The sequence below is a fragment of the Neomonachus schauinslandi genome, chromosome 15 (genome assembly GCF_002201575.2).
Source record: "Neomonachus schauinslandi chromosome 15, ASM220157v2, whole genome shotgun sequence".
Taxonomy (NCBI): Eukaryota; Metazoa; Chordata; class Mammalia; order Carnivora; family Phocidae; genus Neomonachus; species Neomonachus schauinslandi.
Genome location: NC_058417.1, coordinates 14,437,913 through 14,463,777, shown reverse-complemented (window position 1 = coordinate 14,463,777; position 25,865 = coordinate 14,437,913). Strand labels below are relative to the sequence as shown.

The following is a 25,865-nucleotide window of genomic DNA, read 5'->3' as shown; positions in this document are numbered from 1 at the left end:
TGAGGCTTGTCTGAGGTTCACTCAGCTCTCACAGCAAACGAGGAAGTGCAGGGTTATGAAATTACACAGACCAGGGTAAGCAGGGTTTCCCAGGGGCCACTAACATAAAGGAACCCAGGAGGCTCGTGGGAAAAGGAAGAAGTGGGCAGCATGGCGTGGGTCACAACCTTTGTCTGGTCAATAAGCCTTAGGAGAAAAGAGAGCGTGGCACGGCCAAACTCTGGGCCCAAAGAGCTGGTCTGCTCCTCATGAGTGGTGGAGACCTTCCTTGGCTTTTACATTGTTGTGTCCTTGTCTGTGGGCCTCACTTGCCTAACTGGAGTCGGTACTGCAGGCTCTACTGGCCAGAGGACACCTCTCTTAGCGATCCTGGAGAGCTGGCCTTGTTTCCTTTCCGCTGTGTGCCTCAGCCTTGAAGTGTGGGTGAGAGAGCTGGCTGAGGTGCTGCCCCACCCATGCTTCCCTGCACAGTGCCCAGGGCTTGGGGGGCACTGTTTTGTCCCGCATGAAGCCTGGACACCCCGATGACTTTAGCAAGCCCGCTGCCTCCTCCCGTAATGACAGCTCATTCTTTCCCATTATTCCCTGCCCAGGTTTCATCTGGAGTCTGGAATCATGGGCTCAGCTTTATCCCTGGAACCACCTCTGTCCTGGAAGCGGAGCCCTGTGTCATCAGGGGTGGGGTGGGGTTCTCCAGCTATTCTGATGAAACCAGTCCAAGGCTCTGCTGCTCTGAAGACTCTGAACCAAAGGTGGCCACTCTATCACTGCCTCCGATCACAAACGACAGCTTCCAGCTGACATCTGGCTTCCCTGGCTTGTTGCTGATTTCATCCCTGCACCCCACCCTGCTCCACCAGGCGCTTGAGACTGCTGTGGGCCAAATGACTGTGCTGGCCTGCCGCTGACCTGGCCTCTGGCTAGAATCACTTCCGTCCCTTCTTGAAGTCCTACGTCCCTTCCCACCTAAGTCTCCTCTGCCTTTAACACTGTGGGGTAAAAAAGGAGAGCCCACCTCCAGGCCAGAGCGAGCTGTGCGCGCACACCTGGAGTTACTCAGACACACAGCAGCACAGGGGCGGTGCTATTAAATGTGTACATGGGCCGACACTGTCACACACTCCCGTTTACTCAGAACCCACAGCCAGCGGGGAAGCCGGCGGCACAGTTCAACTTAAACTGACACACAAACCCAGCACATACAGACCCACGACAGCAATCACCCTCAAAAGGACACATACATGCGCAGGAGGGCAACTGTCGGCGGGGTTTAGCCAGGGTGGGCACACAGGCGCGTGCGCACACACACATATACACATGGTCGGGAGTGAAGCAAGGGCTACAGGAACAACCAAGGGCAAACAAACAAGAGGAGAATTCCTTAATCACATCAGGATGTGCAGGAGGGAGGGAGGGAGGGAGAATAGGCCGGGGGAGGGGGTGATTTTCCACACGGAGCCAGCAATGTCAGCTCTTCCTGTATGTGTGCTGGAGGCTGGAGTTCAGGCCTGTGCGGCGCTGAGCTCCACACATCCATAAACTTGATCCTCAGCCTGAACCCTAACACCCCCCCCCCACTCCCTTTCCTAAGCCTCCCGAGCTGCACATTATTAAACTCTTTCTTTCCCTCCCTTCTCCAATGCAACGTTAAAAAGAAGCATCTGGAACTCGTAGCAGAGTGAGATGGAGACACTGGGGTGGGACTGGCAGGAAGGGGCACCAGCAGAGTGCACTCCTGAGAAGTTGGCTGCTCACGTCCACATCCATACTGCTCTGAGTGGTTATAAATAACCGGGGAGAAGAGGCAGCCACGGGCAGAGCAGGGGTGGGGTGGGGTGGGGGTGGGGAGCCTTCCCCTCTGCCACAGCGGGCTCTCCCTGCACAGTACCTCATCTTCCAGTTGTTTTCCCTCTTGGCTTCCCATTTCCTTTCCCATGGTGTCTGGGACGGGTGCCACTGACACATATTTTCCACCCTTGAATGCCAGCAGAGGCTCTTCTTGTCCACAAAGGGCTTCCAGAAAATACTTCAGCACTGTGACCCTTTTGCAGTCGGCTGCAATAACCTACAGGGCGAGAGGGAGAGACGAGAAACAGCATTTTCTGCAAGGGAAGATGAAGATGACAGGCATTGTTTGCTGGCAGAGGGGCACATGAGAAGCGTGTCAAAGTTACCGGATAAGGCAGTAGAGTGGACAAGTGGGACTTCGAGGGTGTAGGGGATTGTGAAGGAGAGGCAGGGGCGGGGGTTTGAGGGCCAAGCTCCTCTAGAGGAAGAAAGTCACTGTCTCTATTTAGGTCATCCCTGGGGGAGCAGACAATCCCATGACCAACGACAGGTGCCCTCTGGGCCTTTTGCCTTTCTTCTGCTGAGGGCCTGATATAAAAAAAAGAGTAAATTACATTCGTCTAAGTTTAGTATTTAATTGATAGAAGGAAGGGTGGAGCGTAGAACACTGGCTTTCCCAGAACACAGCTTCCTGATACCCTCACTGCCACTCTCCATTCCCCTCCCAGCTCCCCTCTCCAGGCTCCCAAGAGAAGCACTTCCAGCCTGAGTGTAAAATGAATGATGAGGGCTTTCTTGGCTGTTTCATTTCACCTAGATCACTTTGGGCTTCCCCTGACAGGTTCCTGCCCCACCCAAGAGCTTCTCATGCTTAACAGACTGGGGTCAGGCAGGAAACTATTGTCAGGAGAAGGGAGGCAGGCAAAGCAGGTAGGGGGTGTTTCACCAAAACTCTGCTCCTCCAGGGCTTCACGCCATCCTGCTCCCATGTGGCCACATCAGCACGTAAGCCAGCGCTGTCAGAGAAGCTGGGGCTGATTTAGCTGAAATGAAATTCAATCTTGAGCAATCGTCAAATCTAAGTGTCTCAGATGAAGTTTCCATAGTCACTCTGTCTGGGGTCCTTCTCCTGCTAGACCACACAGGTGTGTCCTCACTTGCAAACCCATCTGTGTTGCTCGCACCCTCTCATGACCTGCTGTTCATCTCTGGCCCCTGGAGCCCTTTCCTCCAAGGGAGAGGAGGAGCCCTGCTTGATCTGGAGCTTGGAGACTGGTGAAGACCACCACCCCTTCATCAGCACTGACTCTAGCCCCTGCAGAGTGCTCCCCATTCCAGAATGTGAAAGCGACCTCGATGTCGATATCACATTGTAAAGTACTAACTTGGAGACTGGCTTTGATTGTTTGCTCATTGTTTCACAGGTGCATATGTCCCTCACCTGGACAATAATCCCACTGGTAGCAAAGGATACATCTTGTACTTGCTTTCCTGTCAAGGGGTGCTAAAGACAAGTGGGGCACGCAGGAGGCTCACAGGGAGGACGGACAGGCATGGGGAGGCTTGGCTGGGTACCACAGGGGCATGAGGCAGGCACGGTCCAAGTCTTCTAGGACACTGGGGAAATGAGCACTACTGTGCCAGCTGGCTAGCCAGGGCAAATGCAACACACACCAGTCAACTGGGACTCCAACTCCGTGACTCTGTCCTCTGCTGTCTCTCTGCGCCAAACCCGCTCTTCTCTCTGCCTGGGAGTGGCCCCTGCTCACCCTCACCAATGGCCCTGGGAGCATTATAGGCCTGAATCTCAGGCTCAGGACCTTGACCACCTCCACCTGACCTAACAGGTGCTCAGCTACCCAGGGAAGGCTTAGGAAGGGACAGCCATCTTGAGTTTGGGGTGTCCAGTCCTGGGCTTGGGCCAGGGCAGGTAACCACAGGTTCCATTGTATGTGTTCAAACATGTCATGAGGAAGGCTAGAAATACAGAAGCAGGGGCTAAAACGCATTAAAGAACAGAGCTGCAATGAGTAACGGCCCAGCAAGCAGCACGCACAGTGGCCTCCTGCATCCCCAGCCTCTCACTTGCAGAGGAAACTTCTGCATTTCCACAAGACTGCCAGTTTCCTCTCTGTGGTCTAATTTTAACCACCTTGTCGTTACAGTGTGTGTCAGCCACCTGACCCCACTATGACCTCTGACCTTATGCCCCAGCTACTGCTTGCACGATGGAGAATTATGTAATGGGTCCAGGACTTTCCTTTTCAGTGTGAGGCTGTTACCACTGAATGGAGAGGAGGTGGGGGTAGAGGGGTGAGAGGAAGACAGAGAAAAAGCTTGCCGTGGTCCTTGCCATCACCTGGATGGTGAGAAGAATGCAGGAACTCCTGCCAAGTGTGCAGCAGAAATTTGCCCAGAAGAGGAGAGTGTGTCCATGGCTGTGTGTGCCCACTGACGGGCAGTGAGGAGAGTTCCTGCTGTTCTAGCATGCACTGGGTGGCATGCTCAGAGGCTCAGGAAGAGAATGTGATTCCTGGCCAAGAGGGAGAAAGGGCACATGCGTGGACATGGGACTCTTGGAGATGGGGATTTCCAGGGCACAGCGGGACCCAGGGACGCAGACATCCTGAGCCTGCCTGCAGCACATCCTTCGGGGATCAGTGGGGATTGTCATTCACATAGACACAAAAGCAAAATGGAGTGCCCCCCACCTTCGATTGTCACCCAAATGTTTAGAAGGAACATGGTTTCCTTGGGGATCTTGTCTGCTATGGCCATTAGTTTCTTTCCAGGACAAGGGCACTCCTGGCTGATTCTCAAAGGGTTTTGATCCTGTGGGGTCTCTGAGTTACCACTAAGAAGTGTGGAGAGAATTCCATGCGTTTGCAGAGAGAAAAGCCACTTAGCCTTTTGGAATTGTGAACTCTTTCCCCTGCAATCCAACTAGTAGGGAGGACAGCCAAGGTTGTGCGGGCTCCTTAGGTTTCCAAAGGGCACTGTGAGTGAGAATGGGCCTCTAGTTATTTAGTGGATAGGGGAACTGAGGCACAAAAGTCTAGGGCTTGCCCAGGGGCTTAGCCTCTGTCTCTAGCCCGCTGGCCTATCTGTTAAAGCATTCTGCTTTAAGGCAGGAGGAATGAGCCCAGCAGGGTGAGGACTACAGTTCTCTTGGTCCCGGAGTCTACATGAGGCTCACGGCAATATTCTCCCAGATAAAGCCTCCAGCACTTCAGTCAGGGAAAAAAGTGTAAATATGGTTAATAAGAGACATCATGATGGAAAAAACCCTTCAAACCACCCACAAAGAGCCAACTCCAAGATGATCTTTGGCTGGCCAAGGAGGACTTCCTGGTAGGACAGGGGTTAAAGCTGGGCTCCCTGCTTGGAGAGGGGGGAGTCCAGCTAAAGTCTATGACATAATCTCCACAATAGCCCTGTTCATGAGTACATTTTTCCATTCTATATCAATGAAAAACACAGAATGTAAGTGATCTGTACATTGCAGCTCTGGGCAAACTCTAGATTCTCTAGAGGAGAAAGAGCTGGGCAGGAGGGCTCCTTCTGGGCTATTAACAGGCTGGGCTGGCCTAGAGCTAGAGGCAGGTATAAGGGCTGCTGGCCAGAGAATACCCCAGGGAACCTGGGACCCAGCACCTTCTCAGTAGTAGTCCTGGCTTTTCTGGAAGGAGACTCACTGTGTAGGAGATTACCAGGAACTCCAAAGTTGATGGACAAAATGTCTCATACAAATTACTCTAATCAACTTCGAGAAGAAAACTGGGGAGCTTTAGGTCAGGGAAGAACTAAAAGAAAGGCACTCGGAGAAAGCCCCTTTCCCTTCCCCTGAAGCCCATCTGAGGCAACGAGCCCCACCATTGGGAACTGAAACCTCTAGCTTCAGGGCTCCAGTTATCACTGGATCAGGTCCACACGCAAAGAACCAAGCAGAAAGGAAAACTGAAAGTGAGATGTGGCAAGGCGATACAAGAGCCTGGCCTGTCCGAGGCTCAGTTCCTTAGAGATACAGTGTGAGTGTGCACAGGGTGAGTGGAGGTTGGAGCGACATGGAAGGTTAGGTCTTGTAGAAAGCAGAAAGAAACCTCTAGGTTAATAGAGAAGAGAAAAGGCAGACTGAGCTACCAGTGTGGGGTACCTTGGGGGGTGGGATGGGGTGGTAGATAAGCAAGGAATGGAGTTCTCTGGAAACTCTCTATAGCCACTTGGGAGGGGACAAGCCCAGCCTGGGCAGACATGCCCTGGAAGGAACAGAAAAAGAGATCTAAGCTGAGTTAAGGAAGATGGGGGAGGGTGAGAGAGAGTAAAGGAACTGAGCACCAGGTACCACAGACTGCTGTACTCTGAGTTGCAAGACTTAACACCTTACAGCTGCCATGGGGAGGGGAGGACACTCCTCCTTTCCCCGTGCCCATGTAGCCAAGGAATAGGAGGAGGCGTCACAGAGCTGAACCAGGTCTCTGGATGCAAGTCTAGGGAATAAGGGGCTCATGCCATCTTGCCTGGGTTCCTGTTATCTCCAAACAGGCCTCTTGGAAGGCACGAGAGCACAACAGTGGCTGCTTAGATTCTGCAAAATTTCTTTTTCTGAACTTTTGATTTGGGGGAATCAGAATTTAAACCCCTATCAGCCAGTTCCATTTTCTCTGGTCTTAAAGAAGTCCCACTTGTTACTGCTCCTCTGCTTAAAGAGAAAAATTGCATGGGTTTTCCTCTACAAACTTTACAGGTTGTTTTTTTCGTTTCTCTAAATGGAGCCAATTATTCTCACATTTGTTGAAACCTTCAATCAAACTTTATAGCTTGTTAATTTTACGGAATGTCCTTAGAGCAAGTAAGATGCAGACAGGAAAGTGAAGTCTTGCTAAGATTATTAAGAAAGCTTAAAATAGCCTACAAATCCACCACCAAGGCTGGTGAATAGAGGCTGCTTGGCTGGCTTCTGAGGTCAATTAGCAATGGGTTAATTATCATCTTTAATCAGCCAAGCCTACAGGATTGGCTACAAGAAGCTAACGTCAGACTAAAGTGTTTTCACAAACTGGGAACCTCTAGTTATTCACAACTCACCCTCACCGGAGCCTGCGGGGTGAGAAGGACAATTCCGTAGTGGCCAAGGGTGGGTCAGCCTAAGAGGTCTGCCAATGAAAGTTCAGACACAGGGAATCCTCTGGAGCTGGGAGGACAGAGGAAGTGGTTTATTCACATTCCTAGAGGGAGGGGCTTCCAGGCAGGGAGCAGACTCCAGAGGCAGGAGGCAAGCTGGCCGTAAGGATGCACAAGGACTCTGAAGACACAGGAAGTAGCTTACAATGGGGAGACAGACATTGGCAGCCTACCTGAATCAGAAGAAATTGGTACTGAATTGTGAAAGAGGGTCACAGGTCAGAGGGGAAAGAAAGGAGACCTATGCAGGTGCTGAATGATGAAGGGGACAGAGGGAGAAGAGGCATGGGTCCTTGTGCTGGAAGCATAACCTGACAACCCCTGGGCATATCGTCCAAAGGAATCAATCAGCATTTCACGCTTTCCCTATCCCTGCTGCAGCAGGGCTCCGTATCTATGCAAGGCAGCTAAACACAGGCCCCTCCCTCAGTCACTTTTTTTTTTTAAGATTTTATTTATTTGACAGAGAGAGATAGCGAGAGCAGGAACACAAGCAGGGGGAGTGGGAGAGGGAGAAGCAGGCTCCCCGCCAAGCAGGGAGCCCGATGCGGGGCTCGATCCCAGGACCCTGGGATCATGACCTGAGCCGAAGGCAGACGCTTAACGACTGAGCCACCCCCGCACCTCCCCTCAGTCACTTTTGATCCCAATGTCCAGACCCAGCACTCCTGAGTCTTACGGTTAGTCTGTGTTAGTTAAGAGGTCAGTGAATCACAAGATGAGATGTTAATGTGATCGATCAACCCACAGCAGCCACCCCAACCCACGTGGCTGGTCCCAACAGCTGTTTTTTTTCCCCTAGTGGAGGCAATGGGGGCCATTACCCATCAGCTGGCAATGCACAGACTGGTATGGCAGCCTGCTCCCCTCACCCACATCTACTGTGTGTGTGTGTGTGTGTGTGTGCATGCACTTGCACCCCTGCACTGCCCGTACATCTCATAGAGAGGGGTGGGTGGGAACTGGAAAATGGTTAGGTGGGAAGACTTGGGGGAGAGAGAAGAGGCTACCATAATAGTTTTACTGTATATTCCAAAAAGTAGAGGTACTTGGCTACTGAAAGGGAGACTATGTTTACCCTGGAGGGAGAGTTGAGAGAACAGAACTGTGAAGCGTACACTGGCAGTGAGAAGGTAAGTACAACAGTAGGAACAATGGGTCCATTCTGGAAAGAGGCAAGTTGAAGCAATAAAGGGGGTTGATAAAGAGTCTGGGCTTTGGGGGCGCCTGGGTGGCTCAGTTGGTTGAGTGTCCAACTCTTGGTTTTGGCTCCGGTTATGATCTCAGGGTTGTAGGTGTGAGCCCCACGTTGGGCTCCCTGCTCATCGGGGAGTCTCTTTGACATTCTCTCTCTCCCTCTGTCCCTACCCACCAGGCACACATGCTCTCTCTCAAATAAATAAATCTTAAAAAAAAAATCTGGGCGGGCGCCTGGGTGGCTCAGTTGGTTGAGTGACTGCCTTCGGCTCAGGTCATGATCCTGGAGTCCCTGGATCGAGTGCCATGTTGGGCTCCCTGCTCGGCGGGGAGTCTGCTTCTCCCTCTGACCCTCCCCCCTCTCATGTGCTCTCTCTCATTCTCTCTCTCTCTCAAATAAATAAATAAAATCTTAAAAAAAAAAAATCTGGGCTTCATAGTCGGACTTGAGTTTAAGTCTTTTTTTTAATTTTTGAAAATATTTTATTTATTCATTTTATTTTACAGCATGGGTGAGACAGGGGGAGGGGCACCGAGAGAGGGAGAGAATCCTCGAGCAGATTCTCCCCAGAGTGCAGAGCCCAATGTGGGGCTTGATCTCACGACCCTGAGATCATGACCTGAGCAGAGATGGAGAATCAGATGCTTAGCCAACTGAGCCAACTCAGGCACCCCTTGAATTTTAACAAAAAGTATAGACCTTTTTCTTAGTTTTTAATTATTTATTTTTGAAGATTTACTTATTTGAGAGAGAGCGTGCACGTGCACACAAGCAGGAGCAGGGAGAGGGAATTTCAAGCAGATTCCACACTGAGCACTGAGCCCGCCATAGGGCTTGATCTCAAAACCCTGAGACCACGATCTGAGCAGAAACCAAGAGTCGGACGTTTAACTGACTGCACCACCCAGGCGCCCCAAGTTCAAGTCTTTTTTTTTTTTTTAAGATTTTATTTATTTATTCGAGAGAGAGAGAGAGGGCATGCGAGGGAGAAGCAGACTCCCCGCTGAGCAGGGAGCCCGATGCGGCGGTTGATCCCAGGACCCTGAGATCATGACCTGAGCCAAAGGCAGACGCTTAACTGACTGAGCCACCCAGGCCCTCCCTCCCCACCCCGCCGAGCTCAAGTCTTAACTACAACTTCCTGGCTGTGTATCCTTAGACAAAGTTACTTAGCATCTCTGAGCCTCTGTTTGCTCAAGTTGTTCTAAGGTTTGAAAGCAATAATGCATATCAAATATTTAGCAAGGTGCCTGGGCCAATGATAAATGAATGGCTGTTGTTTTTTCTTCCTTGCTGCCTCACTTTGCTCAGAGATGTGTGGAAGCCAGACTCGGAGGTAAGGAGGGAAGCATGGGGCTGGCACTCCCCTGGAATGCTCACCTGGCTGTTGAAGCTGCTGAAATATCTTATTCAGAACTAAGGTACTGGATCCAGGCTGCTGGGTAGGTCACTTGGTGGAGGCAAGGCCCAGCCTCTCTCTTGTGCCTCTTCCTATTTTCCAAAAAGATTCCTAGACCTAACCATAGACACAAATTCAATGGGACTCTAGAGGCCCTGGACTTTAGGACAAACCTGCCACTAATTCACACAACAGAAGTAAAATCCTGTACTGAATATCATGATTGCCTTGCCCATCTGGTCCCTTCATTTTGGGGTTGTGTGGTGGCTTTGTCTTTGTTAATGATATCCTCCTTAAATGAGACCCAGCTGGATTCTTGCTCCAGGTTCCTCAATACAAAGGAAATGATGAGAAAATCCCCAATGTGGCATTTTCTACCCACCTGAATTGCCTGAGCTTGGAATTCTGACCAAAGCCAGACAGGAGTCTGGATTCTCCTGAGCAAAGTACAGCTTGCTTTTCTTGAACGGTTCCCTCATGGAAAGAAAACTATCCTCTTCTAGAGCTCTGAGCTCCGGCTGAATGAACAAGGTATATTCTTGACATAAGCCCGTCGCAGACAGCAAACCATAGGCAGCAGTAGCTTGGGCTGCAGTCCAATCCGCTTCCCCTGCACAGTGCTCTGAGAGCAGCCACCCACACTGGCAGGAGTCAGAGGCGGACACTGGCACCGCCAACACAAGCCTTTCAGGTCTGGCTGGCTTCAGCTGCTCTGAAACCTGCAACACAGGCGCTGGGGCCCTCACTTACTGAACCAGCAGGGGAGGCTACAAGCTCAGCCCCTGGGGATGAAAGTCCTCATGTCTGTCTCAGCCTGCAAATATCCACATGCAGTTTGTTTCTACATTGCCAGTTAGTTCTGGGCCAGGAGCACTACATCTTGGGCTCTAGTCACTCTGAGCTACATTCTTATTTGCCTTCTAAACAGCCAGGATTGGGGGGCCACCCTTTAGGTTTGTGTTCAAGCTCCTTCACCAAATTTGTTCCCAGTTTTATTTTATGTGTGTCAGGGAGAGTATCCTCTCTGAGACATCTGCAGCATTCAACACACTTAGTTGACAGTCAATTCAATAAGTATTTACTAAGTGCCTACTGTGTGCATTAGGCACTATTCCAGACTCTGAGTATTCAGTAGGAAACAAAGTCCTGGCTGGCTCCAGTGGGCGGTGGGTCACATTCAGGTCAGGTATATGGAAGATGCCCCGTATCAAGACAGAAATACATCACTCTGGCCCTCTTACCTACAGCACACAGGGGGCCGAATCCTCCTTCCTCTTCCCTCAAGGAGGAGGAAGAGGCAGCCCACGGAGAAGCAGCTCCCTGTAGAGACCTGGCACCCTGCTCCTTTATCCCATTTAGGTGGATGGGTCCTCACGAAGTCAGGATGGAGAATTAATTCCCTTGGGCTCAGCCTTGCTACAAGATGAAATCCCAACCTCTCAGTGCTTTCCATGACCTGTCCAAGCCCTCAACCACCGACCCACCCCTCCCTACTGTATGTTACCACTCTGGCTTCTTGCTGTTATTACGTAATCCTCAACTCCAGGCCCCAGGCAACCCTGCTTGATATTCCCCCACCTGCCATTTGCTCCCTTTTGAGGGACTTTACAGGTTATTCCCCCAACCTACGGTGACTTTGCCTTTACGCAGTCAATTAACTCCCACACCTTTAAGTTTCATGAAAAAGTCTTTCTTCTTAAGAAGTCTTAGCTAGAGACACCTGGGTGGCTCAGTCATTAAGCGTCTGCCTTCGGCTCAGGTCATGATCCCAGGGTCCTGGGATCCAGCCCCGTGTCAGGCTCCCTGCTCAGTGGGGAGTCTGCCTCTCCCTCTCCATCTGCTTCTCTCCCCTGCTCATGCTCTCCCAAATAAATAAAATCTTAAAGACAAAAAAGAAGTTTTATCTAATGTGCCAGCCCACTGCCCACACATTTTTCCGAGGCTCTATTATGTGACAGGGCCTATATGCTAGACACCTTGGGCACATAAGACAGAGCAAGGCAGATGCAATCCTTGACTTCACAGAACTTTGAGCCCAGAGAGGGATTCCAGAGTAACATACACTAATTCTCCCAAGCCCACGGGCGTTGCTTCAGCACCTGCAGGCTCGGATTCCACTTCATTCACCTGCTCTGACCTCATCAGCAGCCCTCAGTGTGTGTATTACTTCCATGCCACAAAGAGAGTTACCGGTCATCAGAGTCACGCTGGAACCTCCTCCATATCATCTCCTAGGAACCCAAACCTTTTTTTGAGTATTTCAGGTGGAGAAGACGCAAGTCCCTGCGGAAGCTTTTAAAACCATCACTACCTATTACTGTTTGAGAACCGTGTAAGTAATTTTATTATCACCTACTTAACAGGTTTCTTTGTTTCCTCTGTTGCCTTCCACTCTTGGCCATGCTGTCGGAGGGGCCTGTTACTACCTTGACTCTAGAAGGGGGTTTGTTTCCTACTAGGGAACCTGTTCCAGTTTTGGACTTTTCTAATTGGTAGAAATGACTACCCCTTTTAAGCCCAACTCACCCTCTGGTGCTTCTAATTCTGTTCCCTGGGGCCACGTGAAAAAGCCCAAATTCTGCTTCTACCTGACTGGCCTCAAATTATTTTAAGTCGGTTGTGTTATATCTTCCTTAGGCTAAACAGTCGCACTTCCTTCGACTGTCCCTCACTTCAAATGTCTCCTCAACATCCTGCTTATTCTTCCACTAAGACTTTCACTAAGACTAACATGTCTCTTAGATGAGTGCCCACGTGTGATCTGACAGCCGGGAACAGATGGAACATCTCTTCCTTCTTCCATTATGGATACCTCAGTTCTCTGAATTGAGGCCAAAACTGTACTGGTTTTATTGTTCACTACTTTGTAATAAGGACACATTGTGAGCTTCCTCCCCGCCCCCAGAGATTTATTTATTTATATTAAAGAAAGAGAGGGCAAGCAGGAGAGGGGCAGAGAGAAAGGGAGAGAAAATCTCAAGCAGACTCCACACTGATCATGGAGCCTGATGTGGGGCTTGATCTCACGACCCTGAGATCAAGACCTGAGCTGAAACCAAGAGTAGGACACTTAACCGACTGAGCCATCCAGGCGCCCCCACATTGCGAACTCTTTAATCAACAAATCCCCAAATTGTTTTCACATAAATGGCTAAATAATATCTCCCTGCACTAAGTGCAAGTCCTCCACTATTCCCTTTTAAAATTTTATTTTATTAATTTTTTTTAAAGATTTTATTTATTTGAGAGAGAGAGAATGAGAGACAGAGAGCACGAGAGGGAAGAGGGCAGAGGGAGAAGCAGACCCCCTGCTGAGCAGGGAGCCCGATGCGGGACTCGATCCCAGGACTCTAGGATCATGACCTGAGCCGAAGGCAGTTGCTTAACCAACTGAGCCACCCAGGCACCCTATTTTATTAATTTTTAAAAAAGATTTTATTTATTTGACAGAGAGAGACAGAGAGCACAGGCAGGGGGAGCAGGAGGTAGTGGGAGAGGGAGAAGCAGGCTCCCTGCTGAGCAGGGAGCCCGATGTGGGACTCAATCCCAGGACCCCGAGATCATGTCCTGAGCCGAAGGCAGATGCTTAACTTACTGAGCCACCCAGGCATCCTTTCTTTCTTTTTTTTTTAAGATTTATTTATTTGAGAGAGCGGGGAGGGGCAGAGGGAGAGAGAGAATCTCAAGCAGATCCCCCCCCCGCCCCCTGAACACGAAGCCTGATGCAGGGCTCAATCTCATGACCCTGAGATCATGACCTGAGCCAAAACCAAGAGTCGGATGCTCAACCAACTGAGCCACTATTCTCCCTTAAAGAAAAAAAAAAAAAGGTTTTATTTATTTACTTGAGAGTGAGAGAGAGCACAGAGGGAGAGGGAGAAGCAGACTCCCTGTTGAGCAGGGAGCCCGACTAGGGGCTCGATCCCAGGACCCTCGGATCATGACCTGAGCCGAAGGCAGACGCTTAACGATCGAGCCACCCAGGCGCCCCCTTACTATTCCCTTTTAAACAGTCCTTCACTGAGGCCTCCACGTACTATATAAAAAAACCTGTTTATTTATTATTGTACTGCTTGCTGCTTGCTATGTGCAGCTGACTTTTGGGATAAGGTAGGATTTCATATTTATTCCTACTTGATTTCAAGTTGTTATTTACTTCTTTCATTGTAGCTTATCAAGTTCTATTTGGATCCTCAATTTGTTACCTGAGAATGCATTCCCTCTCAAATTCATGACATCCATAAATTTGATGTTGATTTGTTTATGCTTCTCAGTATTTTTCTCCCATTAATCTGTCCTCTTTTCTCTCCTAAGTAAGATTCTTGAGGGTAGGCACTGTAATTTGTATAAACACACACACACACTTATGTATGTGTATCTTTACTTTTTTTTTTTTTTTTTTTTTTTTTTTAAAGATTTTATTTATTTATTTGAGACAGAGAGAATGAGAGAGAGAGAGCACATGAGAGGGGGGAGGGTCAGAGGGAGAAGCAGGCTCCCTGCCGAGCAGGGAGCCCGATGCGGGACTCGATCCAGGGACTCCAGGATCATGACCTGAGCCGAAAGCAGTCGCTTAACCAACTGAGCCACCCAGGCGCCCCTGTATGTGTATCTTTAAAGAAAAATCTATCTGCAGCATCTGACACACACTGGGTCCGTGGACGACACGGACGACACGATTGTGGAGGGAAGCCAGCCACACTGTACAGTATGTGAATCATGCTGCTTGTGTTGTGCAACAAAGACACTCTGGACAGACTCAGAGATGCTACCTTCTGCTTTGGGTGGTGCTCCCCATGGAGGTTTGGGCTCAGTAAGGGACAGGTGCTCTCTTTTGACAGGCTGCCTACAGAGTTTTGGGTTTGAAATAAGATATCACAACAAGCCAAGCTCTGGGCACGTTTTGACTTGTCTTAACTGGAGGCTCTTGCCCCAGGGCAAGGCATAGCACAACTCAGCAAGAGGTAAGACTTATGTTCTTCAAAGCACCAATGTCATGCTCTGAGAAAAAACTGCAGCCATATCTTGAGACTCCCCATGGAATATTAAAAATATGGCACACAGAAATTCTCTGAGATTAGGGCTGAGGTAGAAAGGCCACATTAAGTCATATTTTCAGGTTCTACATCTAGAGACCTGAATCTTACGCGTGGCCCATGCTTCACAGCTGGAGATAAGACAAGCTTGGCTAACTAAAGTTAACTCACTAAAGTCCAGCCACAGTTTGAGATAAGGTCTAAGTAAGGTAAATGTCTGGGACATAGAAGAAATTCAAGAAATAATCAGTTCCCTTTTCTAAGCCTCTAAACACTAAAAAGCATTTTAAAAAAAAATTGAGAGAGAGAGCACTAGAGAGAGACAGCAAGCATAAGTGGGGTCAGAGGAAGAGGGAGAAGCAGGCTCCATGCTGAGCAGGGAGCCCCAGGTAGGGCTCGATCCCAGGATCATGACCCGAGCTGAAGGCAGATACTCAACTGACTGAGCCACCCAGGTGCCCCAACAGTAAAAAGCATTTTAAAAAACCACCTGCATCGGAATCACATACTGAGCTTATTAAAAATGTAGACTCATGGATTCCACTTTGGACTAAATAAGTGTTGCTAGGGCTAAGGCCTTGAAATGTGCACTCTAAGCAAGTGTTCCAGGTACGTATGAACAATGAAGCTTGAGAATCAAGTCCTTTAAAGGTTGGAAGACTAGGTGAAGGTGGTCACAATTTTAGTCCATTCTTCATAATGTAACAAAAAATCCCATGTTACGTTTTCCATGGCACTTTTAGGATCTGGCCATCCTCAGCACCCTATGAAGCAGTTACTATTACATTTAGGTAATGATAATAGAGAAGAGGAAACAAACTTGAGTAAATTTAGTGAGATCTGAAGCCAGATGCAAGGACTTCCTAGCCTAGTATTCATGCCACCTCACGGAGCCACTTCCTGGGAGAGCTTTCTGTCACAGGGCTTTAGGCATAACAACAGAACCTGCTGTGTGCTTCACTCCTCCTTACCAGCTAGAGCGAACACTTAAGTGAATGGCTGCTACATGCCGGGCACTGTGCCAAATACTTTACATGCGCCAACTCATCTCATCCCCACAGCTTTACGTAGTAGGTGCTGTCATTATCTCAATTTTACAGATGAGGAAATCAAGGCACAGAGAAGTAACTTGCTCAAGGTCATACAGCTAGTAAATGCAGCAGCTGGAATGTGCTTCTGCTTTTTTTAAATTAAGTTTTTAACTTTAATTCCATTATAGTTAACATACAGTGCTATATTAGTTTCAGGTGTACAATACAGTAATCCAACAATACTATATATTATTCAGTGCTCATCATGGTAAGTGTCCTCTTTAATCCCCATCACCTATTTCCCCCATCCCTCCATCCATGTGCCTCTGCTCTTGTGTTCCACTGCCCACAGCTCTCAATGAATCCAGAGCATTTACCTGTGCATCAGGCAGAGACTCCCACAGCCCCCACAAGGGGAAAGGTCTGATTTAGTACAGAAGTTCAAAGCGGGCAGTCAGTCTCCTTTTGCTCAGGGCTTGAAGACTGACCTCCTTTGGGCGTGGTCTCTTTCCCGCAGGCGGCTGACATGCCACAGGTCGGGGGAGAGCAGGGTCTAGGAGAGCATGATTTCTTAACTCATGTGATCTTGAGCAAGTTACTGAACCTTGTTTGTAAAATGCAGATGATTCTGAAGGTCTCTTTCTGTTCTTAAAGGTTCTATGATTCTGGGCAGTCATATTGGAAAGGAGGCGAGGAAAGACAGTTCTGCCACTGACCTTGATGCTGGAGTTCAGCTCTGTCACAGGGGACAGTGCCAAGAGCGGGGCTTGGCCTTTTCAGAAGGGCTCAAGATTCAGAATCTGAACTAAAGTGAGAGGCTAGAGACAATTCATGATGGAAAAAGGTGGTATCAGTTCTTCTCATCTGATAAGCCACTCAGGAGGACTTGGAGGGTTTTATGGAATCATTAGCACAGAGCTCCCCTCTGGCCACAGAGCAGAGGAAGAAACAGCAGACCAGTTTATAAAGCTCCAGAGCGGAAAATTTCTGTTGGTGTCCAAACTAAGTTTTTGGCTTTCTGTAAAGTTTGGAAAGACTTATACTGATGTTTTAATCACCTGTTTAGTGTTCTGAAGACTCCTGTCAGCGGCCTCACTGAGCTTACTCCAGCGGCAATGGGGAGCTGCTGGCTCACACACCGTGATCTTTTTGTGAGCCATTTCTTTCCCATGGCCATCTCCGACACGCTGGAGCTCTCTCCAGGCCACTTGGAGGGAATGAGCCAAAACAGTGTGCCTGCCCCATAGGAGGCTGAGGGCAAGCTTTCTGGCTAACTTCTCGCCAGATTCAAAGACAAGAAGGGCCCCTTAAAAAAAGCCAAGGGGCAAAGAGGTGAGGAGTGGTCTCTGGAGATCAGAATACAAACTCAGGGCAGGGCACATTCTAGAAACAAAAGCTCACGAGTGTGCAAGAAGCCCATTAAGGAGGTTCAGGACAGCAGTATGTAGAACAAGTCAGCATTTTACTTCCTCTGCAGTTTTCACTGGTCACAGCTTCTCAGTGGCTGAAATATCCCATTTTACTGGGAAAGCTGTGGTGGAGATGAAGTGGTAACTGCTGGTTGCCAGGCATTATGTTATTTCATTTGACTATCACAGTAATCCTTTGAGACAGAAAGAGGAAGAGGAAACTGAAGCTCAGATTTGTCTAACTCCAAAGTCTGTGCTCATTATACTTTGTAGCCTCCTAGGAAGGCAATGCTACTTTTGGAGAAAGGGACTTACTTCAAGTTCTTTTCATACCCTTCCCCCACCCCCACTCAGCAGCAGCCCAAAGGCCCAACCCCAGGACAAAATACACAGTTCTGAGGAATTTGTATTCAGGTAAACACAAACCAAATGGATGTCTGGCTAAGTATGGGAAAGAACAAAGATACTGAATTTTTTTTTTTTTAAAGATTTTATTTATTTATTTGAGAGAGAGAGTGAGTGAGAGAGAGCACAAGCAGGGGGAGCAGCAGAGGCAGAGGGAGAAGCAGACTCCCCGCTAAGCAGAGAGCCTGATGTGGGGCTCGATTCCAGGGCCCCGGGATCATGAGCTGGAGGCAGACACTTAACTGACTGCGCCACCCAGGTGCCCCAAGATACTGAAATTTAAAATTTCTCAGAGTATCTGTCCTAAAAGGAGTTCTATCATTCAGATTAATTTCATTTCTCTGGACACAGTATGGGCAAGACCTTAGCTGATCAGTTGATGAACTGAATGAATATGCGAAACTTGTCACTGCTGGATGCCAAGTTAAGACCTATATATGAGTGTCCCCAGAAAGTTCTCTGCAGTACAGTCTTGAACTCTGGATGTACTGTAAAGAGGAAAGTTCACCAGGGAGCATGGGGACAAGAAAAAGGAAATCAAAGTTGCCTCCGTCCACCTGGCACCCAAAGGCTCCCCAAATCTGTTAATCTGAGAAACTTTTACTGTGTGAGCAACAGGGTGTGTTGTTCATCTGGCAACTCTTGATCTTGGAGCAAGATACGAAGGCAGAGAAGGGAAAGAACAATTGTTTAGTTCTCGGGAGAAAGATCAGGCTTAGGGAGGAGATGCTGATTTCTGACTGAGTTCTCAGGGAGTATTTCCCTGTCACAGAATTTTGTCTTTCCTTGTCTCTTCTTTCCAGGGGAAGCTTCCTTAACTGTCTGCTCTCTGTGGCTGAGAGTGAACTTCCCTTTGTCTAGCCAGACCATTCCACACATGCCATTGTTCTCTGCCCCATTACATGGCTTTTAGTAGAGGAAGGGAAGGGGTCTCTCAAGGGAACTCTGCTTACTGAGGAAAAAGAGACTCCTAGAGTGGCAAATGGCATAGACTGCCCTTCCTCAGTGACCTCAGAGGAACCTACTCACAAAGGGTACAGTCAGAGAGGGGAGTGAGAAGGAAGGGAAAGAGAGGGAGACCATGATCAAGAGAGGCTTTAAGTCCCCCAGGAATAACTGTGAGGACGAGGAAAAGGCCGTCTTGTCATGAGGGCAAAATTAACCAGACACATCTGATTATGACAGAGGGAAGGAGGGTGCCGGGATAATGAATGGGGGCAAAAGCTTATAGACCACAGCATGCATGGGGGATGTAGGAGAAAAGTGTTCCAAAGCTGATGACAAGGCAGACAGGAAACTTACATGTCCTTGCTGACAGGAAAGAAATAGTGAAATTCTGGGTCTCCTCTCATCTGCAGGATTTCTAATAGGTGTCTGAAGTTCACCCTCTTCCCAAGAATGTGCTGACAGCTGGGAATACCGCCCTCCAGGTCAGGCAGGGCAGGGGTCTAGACCTCTGCAGGAGTTCATAAAGAGATTCAGCAAGGACTCAAACCACGATCCAAAACACAAATGGGACTGCCATTTCCTGTTGGGTTTCCATGCTGTAAAAAAGTGGGGGAGATATGCCAACTACAAAGTGCTCTGTCTTCTGTGGAAAATGGAGTATGCAATGTATCCGGCTCCAGGTTCTGACTTGTAAATCTAAGTGAGAACTAGTTGCTAGCTTCTAGAGGATTATACTGTTAAAGAGATACTCCACCACCCAACCCGCCAGCTTTTCTGCTCGCTGTCCACGGACTTCTAGGGAGCTGATGACAAAGCTGTCTTGGACCTCCGTAGGAAGGGCAGCCTTGGGCTTTGGCAGCTCCTTCAGGACCTCAGTTCACTGTCCTGTGTTCTTAAACAGCTCTGATGGAACGAGCCATCTGTGAGGGTTATTTAGCTTGGAACTGGAAGAGGGTGAGGATGTGGAAAAAATAAACTGAGCAGCCAAAGGATGGGGCCAGAGAGAGAGAAAGGCAGGTGGCATGTTCGTGAGACTCTGTGCCAGGACTGAGAGCAGGGTGGGATTGCAGAAAGGAATGGTGCCGGAAGGGGGCCAGCATGGGAAGCGCTGGAACGCCCAGGATAGCGTTTTATTTCCAAAGTGTTTTTGCTGTTCTCTGAAGGGCTCACAAACCCTCACTTGAGGGTTTTCATTATAGGAGAATCCTGGGACAATGTAACTGTTAAGCACACCTGCCTTGCCTTCGGAAAAACTACCTGAATCCTGCCTAATTTCTCACCGGGCCTGAATCCTAGGCTTAGGAGGTAAATCTAACAGGTTTTCTGCATCCAAAGCCACAGGATAATGGTGACAGCTGGAAGGCAGAAAATGGAGCCAGTGTAGGGTTCGGAGGGAATCTTTAATCTGAAGAGAAAACAGCAACAGCAACTGCAAGGTGATCTGGAAGGGATATGGGAATCTGGTGTGGGACTGAATTGTGACTGTTCGTGTGGAGTCTGCTTAACTGCCCCCTCCACTCACTATGAAGAACATATAAATTGAGGGAGACTTTTATTTTTAAAATCTAGGCATTTTCACTTACATTATCTCATTTAATCCTTAATGAGATATTATGAAGGGACGGACTACTGTCACCCCCATTTTACAGAGAGTAAACTCAAGCCCAGACAAAATAAATAACTTCTATGGAAATTTCTTACAACCAAAACAGAACATAATGAAGACTATGACTTTCATCTAATTCAGGGAGATTTATTTTTCTACAGGTCATTCTGGCAAAAAACCTTAGAATTGGTGGTATCTCATCTGATCCATTTCTGATCACCAAGCCTATGCAGTATATCTTGACAGGATTTGCAAAATAGTCCATAAAGCTGCTGTCAGAATATATTTCTGGTTCTTTATTAAATATTTCCAAGTCATTGGACTAAGAACAGGCTTGGAGATAGTAAGCCAGTAGCTATGAATGCTGCTTACGCTATTTCTAAAGCACACATATAGAAAGACATGCAGACAATCACAGACTACAGCTGACCCTTGAACAGCACGGGTTTGAACTGCATGGGTCTGCTTATATGCAGATTTTTTTCGATGAATACAGTACAGTGCTGTAAATGTATTTTCTCTTCCTTATGACTTCTTAACATTTTTTCCCCTCTAGCTTACTTTATTTAAAAAGTACAGTATATAATACACGTAACATACAAAATATGTATTAATTGGCTGTTTATGTTATTGATAAGGCTTCCGGTCAAAAGTGGCTATTTGTAGTTAAGTTTTGGGGGAGCCAAGAATTTTATGCATATTTCCAACTGCGCAGGGGGATCAGCACCCTCAAGCCCCACGTTATTCAAGGGTCATCTGTACTTTGAAGTATAGTTTCAGTACTTCATACTGGTAAGACAGAGAGACAAAATTTCTGTACCAGCCTATACTAGGGACGCCCCCACATAGCCTGAACTTTTTTTAAATTAAACTAAAGCCAACTCTTGCTGCTGATAAAGTAGAAAAGAAGTTCAGTAAGAGTATCTTCTAGGGGTGCCTGGGTGGCTCAGTTGGTTAGCGTCTGCCTTTGGCTCAGGTCATGATCCCAGGGTCCTGGGATCAAGCCCCAAGTTGGGCTCCCTGCTCGGCAGGGAGTCTGTTTCTCTCTCTCCCTCTGCCCCTCCCCCTGCTTGTGCTTGCTCTCTCTGTCAAATAAATAAAATCTTAGAAAAAAAAAAGAGGGGCGCCTGGGTGGCTCAGTCGTTAAGCATCTGACTTCGGTTCAGGTCATGGTCCCAGGGTCCTGGGATAGAGCCCCGCATCGGGCTCCCTGCTCAGCGGGAAGCCTGCTTATCCCTCTCTCACTCTCCCTGCTTGTGTTCCCTCTCTTGCTGTGTCTCTCTCTGTCAAATAAATAAATAAAATCTTAAAAAAAAAAAAAAGAGCATCTTCTAGGAGGCACTGAAGATATGGTGGCACCTTGGCTTCCAGTATCAGGTCAAACTGAAGTTGCTTAGTAATGTGTACTTTAAACACATGGCACATGGCAAATACAAACAGTACAAAAGGCTGAATTTAAAAAAAAAAAAAAATCTTATTCTGATTTCTAGACCCTCTGTTCCCCAGCCCTGTTGCCAATTTCCAGGGTGTGCTTTGGAGATATTTATGCATACACTGCCATATATGATTAACTGTGGGCTCTCCCTATACCTTTTATAAATATATTTATATCAATGATGATATACTTTGCCATTTTTTTTTTAACTTAACAGCATATCTTAGAGATCATCAACATCATTTGTGAAACAAATTTCATACCAAATGCTAAAGATCATCAACAATAAAGTTCTGGAACACATCCAGAAAACCAAATGAGTTTATTGCAACAGAGTTTTTCTGTTGGGAGGACTGAAAAACCTAGAAAAGGAAGCAAAACAAAGCAGATTGGAGAAAAATCCTGTTTGTTACTCAAATCCATCAGGCCTGGGAGTGGTCAGCAACAAGAGACCCCTCAACCAGGCATGATCTCAAATGACACAAAGGTTGGACAGACGAGTCTGCATTTATGTATCACAAAAGAATAGGAGAAGCATATATATATATGTGCTCCAGTCTGCATGCTGCCCAGAAAGGGCACTATTTCTGAAGTACACACATAGGAAGACATGCAAACAATCACAAACTACAGTTGACCCTTCACTATACGGGTCCATGTATATGCAGATTTTTTTCAATAAATACAGGATACAGTACTGCAAAATGCATTTTCTCTTAACATTTTCTTTTTTTAAAAAATTTTTTTTTTTTAATTTGCAAGAGAGAGAATGAGAGAGAGCACGAGAGGGAGGAGGGTCAGAGGGAGAAGCAGACTCCCTGCTGAGCAGGGAGCCCGATGTGGGACTCGATCCTGGGACTCCAGGATCATGACCTGAGCCGAAGGCAGTCGCTTAACCAACTGAGCCACCCAGGCGCCCTCTCTTAACATTTTCTTAACAGTATTTTCTCTAGCTTACTTTTACCACAGTAATCAACATCAGGAGGGTCTTCAACAAAGGTGAAGGCCAGAAACACTAACATTTTTTACTGTGAAAATTAAAATGTGTTAATTCCATCTTTAAGTGTAACCCAGATGTTATGGCAAGAGGTACCTTGTACATCCGAAGGCTCAGGCACTGCTTGCAAGTACTAGTCTTGCTGTGAGGGACAATATGCAGCTACCACTGAACAGAAAGTAAGACAGTTGAGGTGTTTCAGGCTGATTTCACAGTCTGAGGTTTTACTGTGTAAAGGTACCCTCTACTAAGTTTTTTGCTCCCTAGACTATACTTCTAAAAATATTTTAAGGTATTCCACTGAATTCATTCAATAAATAACAGGCACCTGCTATGTGTGGCAGGCCTTATTCAAGGTGTAAGGAATACAGCAGTGGATAAAACAATGTTCCTGCTGTCACGGAGCCTCATGTTCTTGTGAGACTCAGAAACAAATAAGCAAATAAACACAGGACAAGTAGTCAGAAGTCCTATGAAAACAATTAAGTAGGGTAAGAGGGACAGAGAGGAACAGGGTGGGGAGGGTACTGCTGTTTTATAAAAGGTGAGCACGGAAAGGCTCCTGGAAAAAGTGCCATTAGAGCAGACGTGAAGGGGTGAGCCACAAAGCAGAGACAGCCTTAGAAGGGCTTGCTAGCCACACGGGGTAAAGAAAGGAGAACAGGCTCTTCTAGCCCGGCCGCGTGAGAGAAGCCTTTGAGAGTTTATGCAACTTGCACGCCCTCCATGCAGTTTCTGGATAATTTCCATCACAGATGAGAGTTTTATGTTGAATTTTAAGCTGACCACAAATATTTAACTTCCCTGGACCACAAATGCAGTATCTTCTCTGTGGTTGAGCTGGCACCAAGCACATATTTTTGACTCTCTATATGTCTGCCTGTTATTTAAATTTCTTATAGAAGTGCCAAGGTCTTTAGTTGTGATTTACCCCCTCCCACTCTGTATTAGTGGGTCTGAACCCTAATCAGGACTAATTCTTGGAGAAAGAAGATATCTTTACAACTGAAGTATAGGGTCTTCCTAGTTAAATTTCCTATTACCGCCTTCCTCTTCAAAAAATATCACTGGAGGGTCAGTTCTGATTCTTGTATTTGAATTACAATGTAAAAATTTAAAAACTTCTGTGCCTTTTTTTAACCATAGAGCATAAAAAAAAAAAACAGTAAATCCACATACTTTTGCTACATTAAAAAGCAAAACAAATAAACAAAAAAGCCAGGTGTAATGACTCCCAAACCTCTAGATGTGTGTTCTTATTTACACACCAATTCCTGAGAATTATAACCAGCACTAGAGTTACAGCAAATATAGGAAATAGTCCTTGCTCCCCAGCTGTGTCTTCATGAGCTGGCTTGGGCAAGAGCTCTGGCTCCATAAGTACACAAAACTCTGGCTTAGCCCTAATGCCAGGGCTGGCATCTCTTACCCAGCTCGCAAAAGATCCACATGGAACTTTTATCAAATAAAGGCACACAGGCAGATCGTCTGAAACTCCTGAGTTTCAAAACAACCATTCCCACCCCATTCTGGATTTCTGACATTGCCTTCATCTTTCTCAGTGTAGCCTACTGAACCTCTGTGCTCCTCATATTCAGGCTGGGGGCGTGGGGGATATACCAAGCTGCAGAGCTGAGACCAACACAAAAAGACTTAGGGGACATCTTCATCAATCACTGGATTGCTTCTTCCTGAGTTTTACAGGAGAGGAGTACAGCTGCTTGTTATGAAGTATTAAGACACACATATAAATCCATGCAAGTATATTTTAAGAACAATGCTCACCTTAATAAAATGAACATGACTTTCAAAATATTCAACTGGGAAGGCCAGAAACTCATTAAAAAAAAAACTAGCACTGGCTTGTAATTAGAATGGCTTTAAGTACATGTTTCTAACTATATTGTCCATCCTTCCAGTTTTCCACTGAAACGCATATATCAGACCTAGGCAACCACATACCAGAAACTATGAGGAATTTTCTGCAAGACAAACTGCAGATGGGACTGGAATGAGGATGAAAAAAAAATTCACCAAACATATGAAAAGGTATTATATTTGGGGGCGCCTGGCTGGCTCCATTGGTGGAGCATGTGACTCTTGATCTTGGGGGTTGTGAGTTCAAGCCCCATGTTGGGTGTAGAGATTACTTAAAAAAAAAAGGTATTGCAAGTGAACAGAAGGATACAAATCTAAGGAATAAGTGTCTCTCTAGGAGAGTCACTGAAAATTTTGGAAACTTTTAAAATTAATACTAACTAAGATTTTTTAAAAAAGATTTTATTTATTTATTTGACAGAGAGACACAGCAAGAGAGGGAACACAAGCAGGAGGAGTGGGAGAGGGAGAAGCAGGCTTCCCACTGAGCAGGGAGCCCGATGTGGGGCTCGATCCCAGGACCCTGGGACCATGACCTGAACCAAAGGCAGATGCTTAATGACTGAGCCACCCAGGCGCCCCTCTTTTTTTTTTTCTAAGATTTTATTTATTTGACAGAGAGAGAGAAAGAGAGAGCAAGCACAAGTGGGGGTGGGGAGAGGGAGAGAGAGAAACAGACTCCCTGCAGATGCTTAACGACTGAGCCACCCAGGCACCCCAGTACTAATTAAGATTTAATAGTAACTGCACAAGGACAGATAAACAGACCACTGGGACAGAACAGAAAGTGAGGAAAAAGACCCAAATATATACAATCACCCAACTTATGATAAGACACCACTGCAGTTCAATGGGGAAAATGGAACTTTCAATAAATGGTGCTGGAGCAACCGGATATCTGGAAAAAAATTCACCTTGCCTCTACCTCATGCCTTAAACAAAAATTTCAGATGGACTACAGACTTAAACGTGAAAGGTAAAATAACTTCTAAAAGAAAATACAGAATATCTTCATGATCTTGGAGTAGGCAAACATTTTTTTTTTTGAAAGAGAGAGTGCACACACTCTCTTTCAAAAGGCGATGCTTAACTGACAGAGCCACCCAGGTGCCCTGTGAGTAGGCAAACATTGCTTAAATAGGACACAAAAAGCACTAACCATAAAAGAAAAAAAATTTGACTTCATTGAAATTAAGAACTTGTGTTCATCAAAAGACACCGAGAGTAAAAATGTGAGCCAGACTGAGAGAAGATATTTTCAATATATACGTCCAACATAGATCTTCATATTCAGACTAAAAAAATAATTCTGCAAATCAGTAAGAAAAAAGACAAACCACCCCAGGAAAAAAAAAAAGTCAGGAATAGGCACTCCATAGAAGAGGATATCCAAATGGCCTACAGCAGAAGAAAAGGTACTTAACATTATTATTCATGAGGAAAATGCAAATTAAAATTGCAATGAGATACTTCTTCACACCCACCAGAATGGGTAAAATTATAACCAAAATCAAAGTCAAGTGTTACAAAAAAACGCTCCACGTCACTTGGCAT

General features: G+C 46.9%; 1 protein-coding gene across 3 annotated transcripts in view; it reads right to left on the bottom strand.

Moving 5' to 3' along the window:
* SMG6 (SMG6 nonsense mediated mRNA decay factor) overlaps nucleotides 1–25,865 on the bottom strand; it is a 233,067-nt gene that overhangs the window by 20,864 nt on the left and 186,338 nt on the right. For all 3 annotated transcript variants that reach the window (XM_021704528.2, XM_044921737.1, XM_021704527.1), the window contains one exon: nucleotides 1,889–2,065. In XM_021704528.2, coding sequence (XP_021560203.1) covers nucleotides 1,889–2,065 — 177 coding nt within the window. The remainder of the gene's footprint in view (nucleotides 1–1,888; nucleotides 2,066–25,865) is intronic.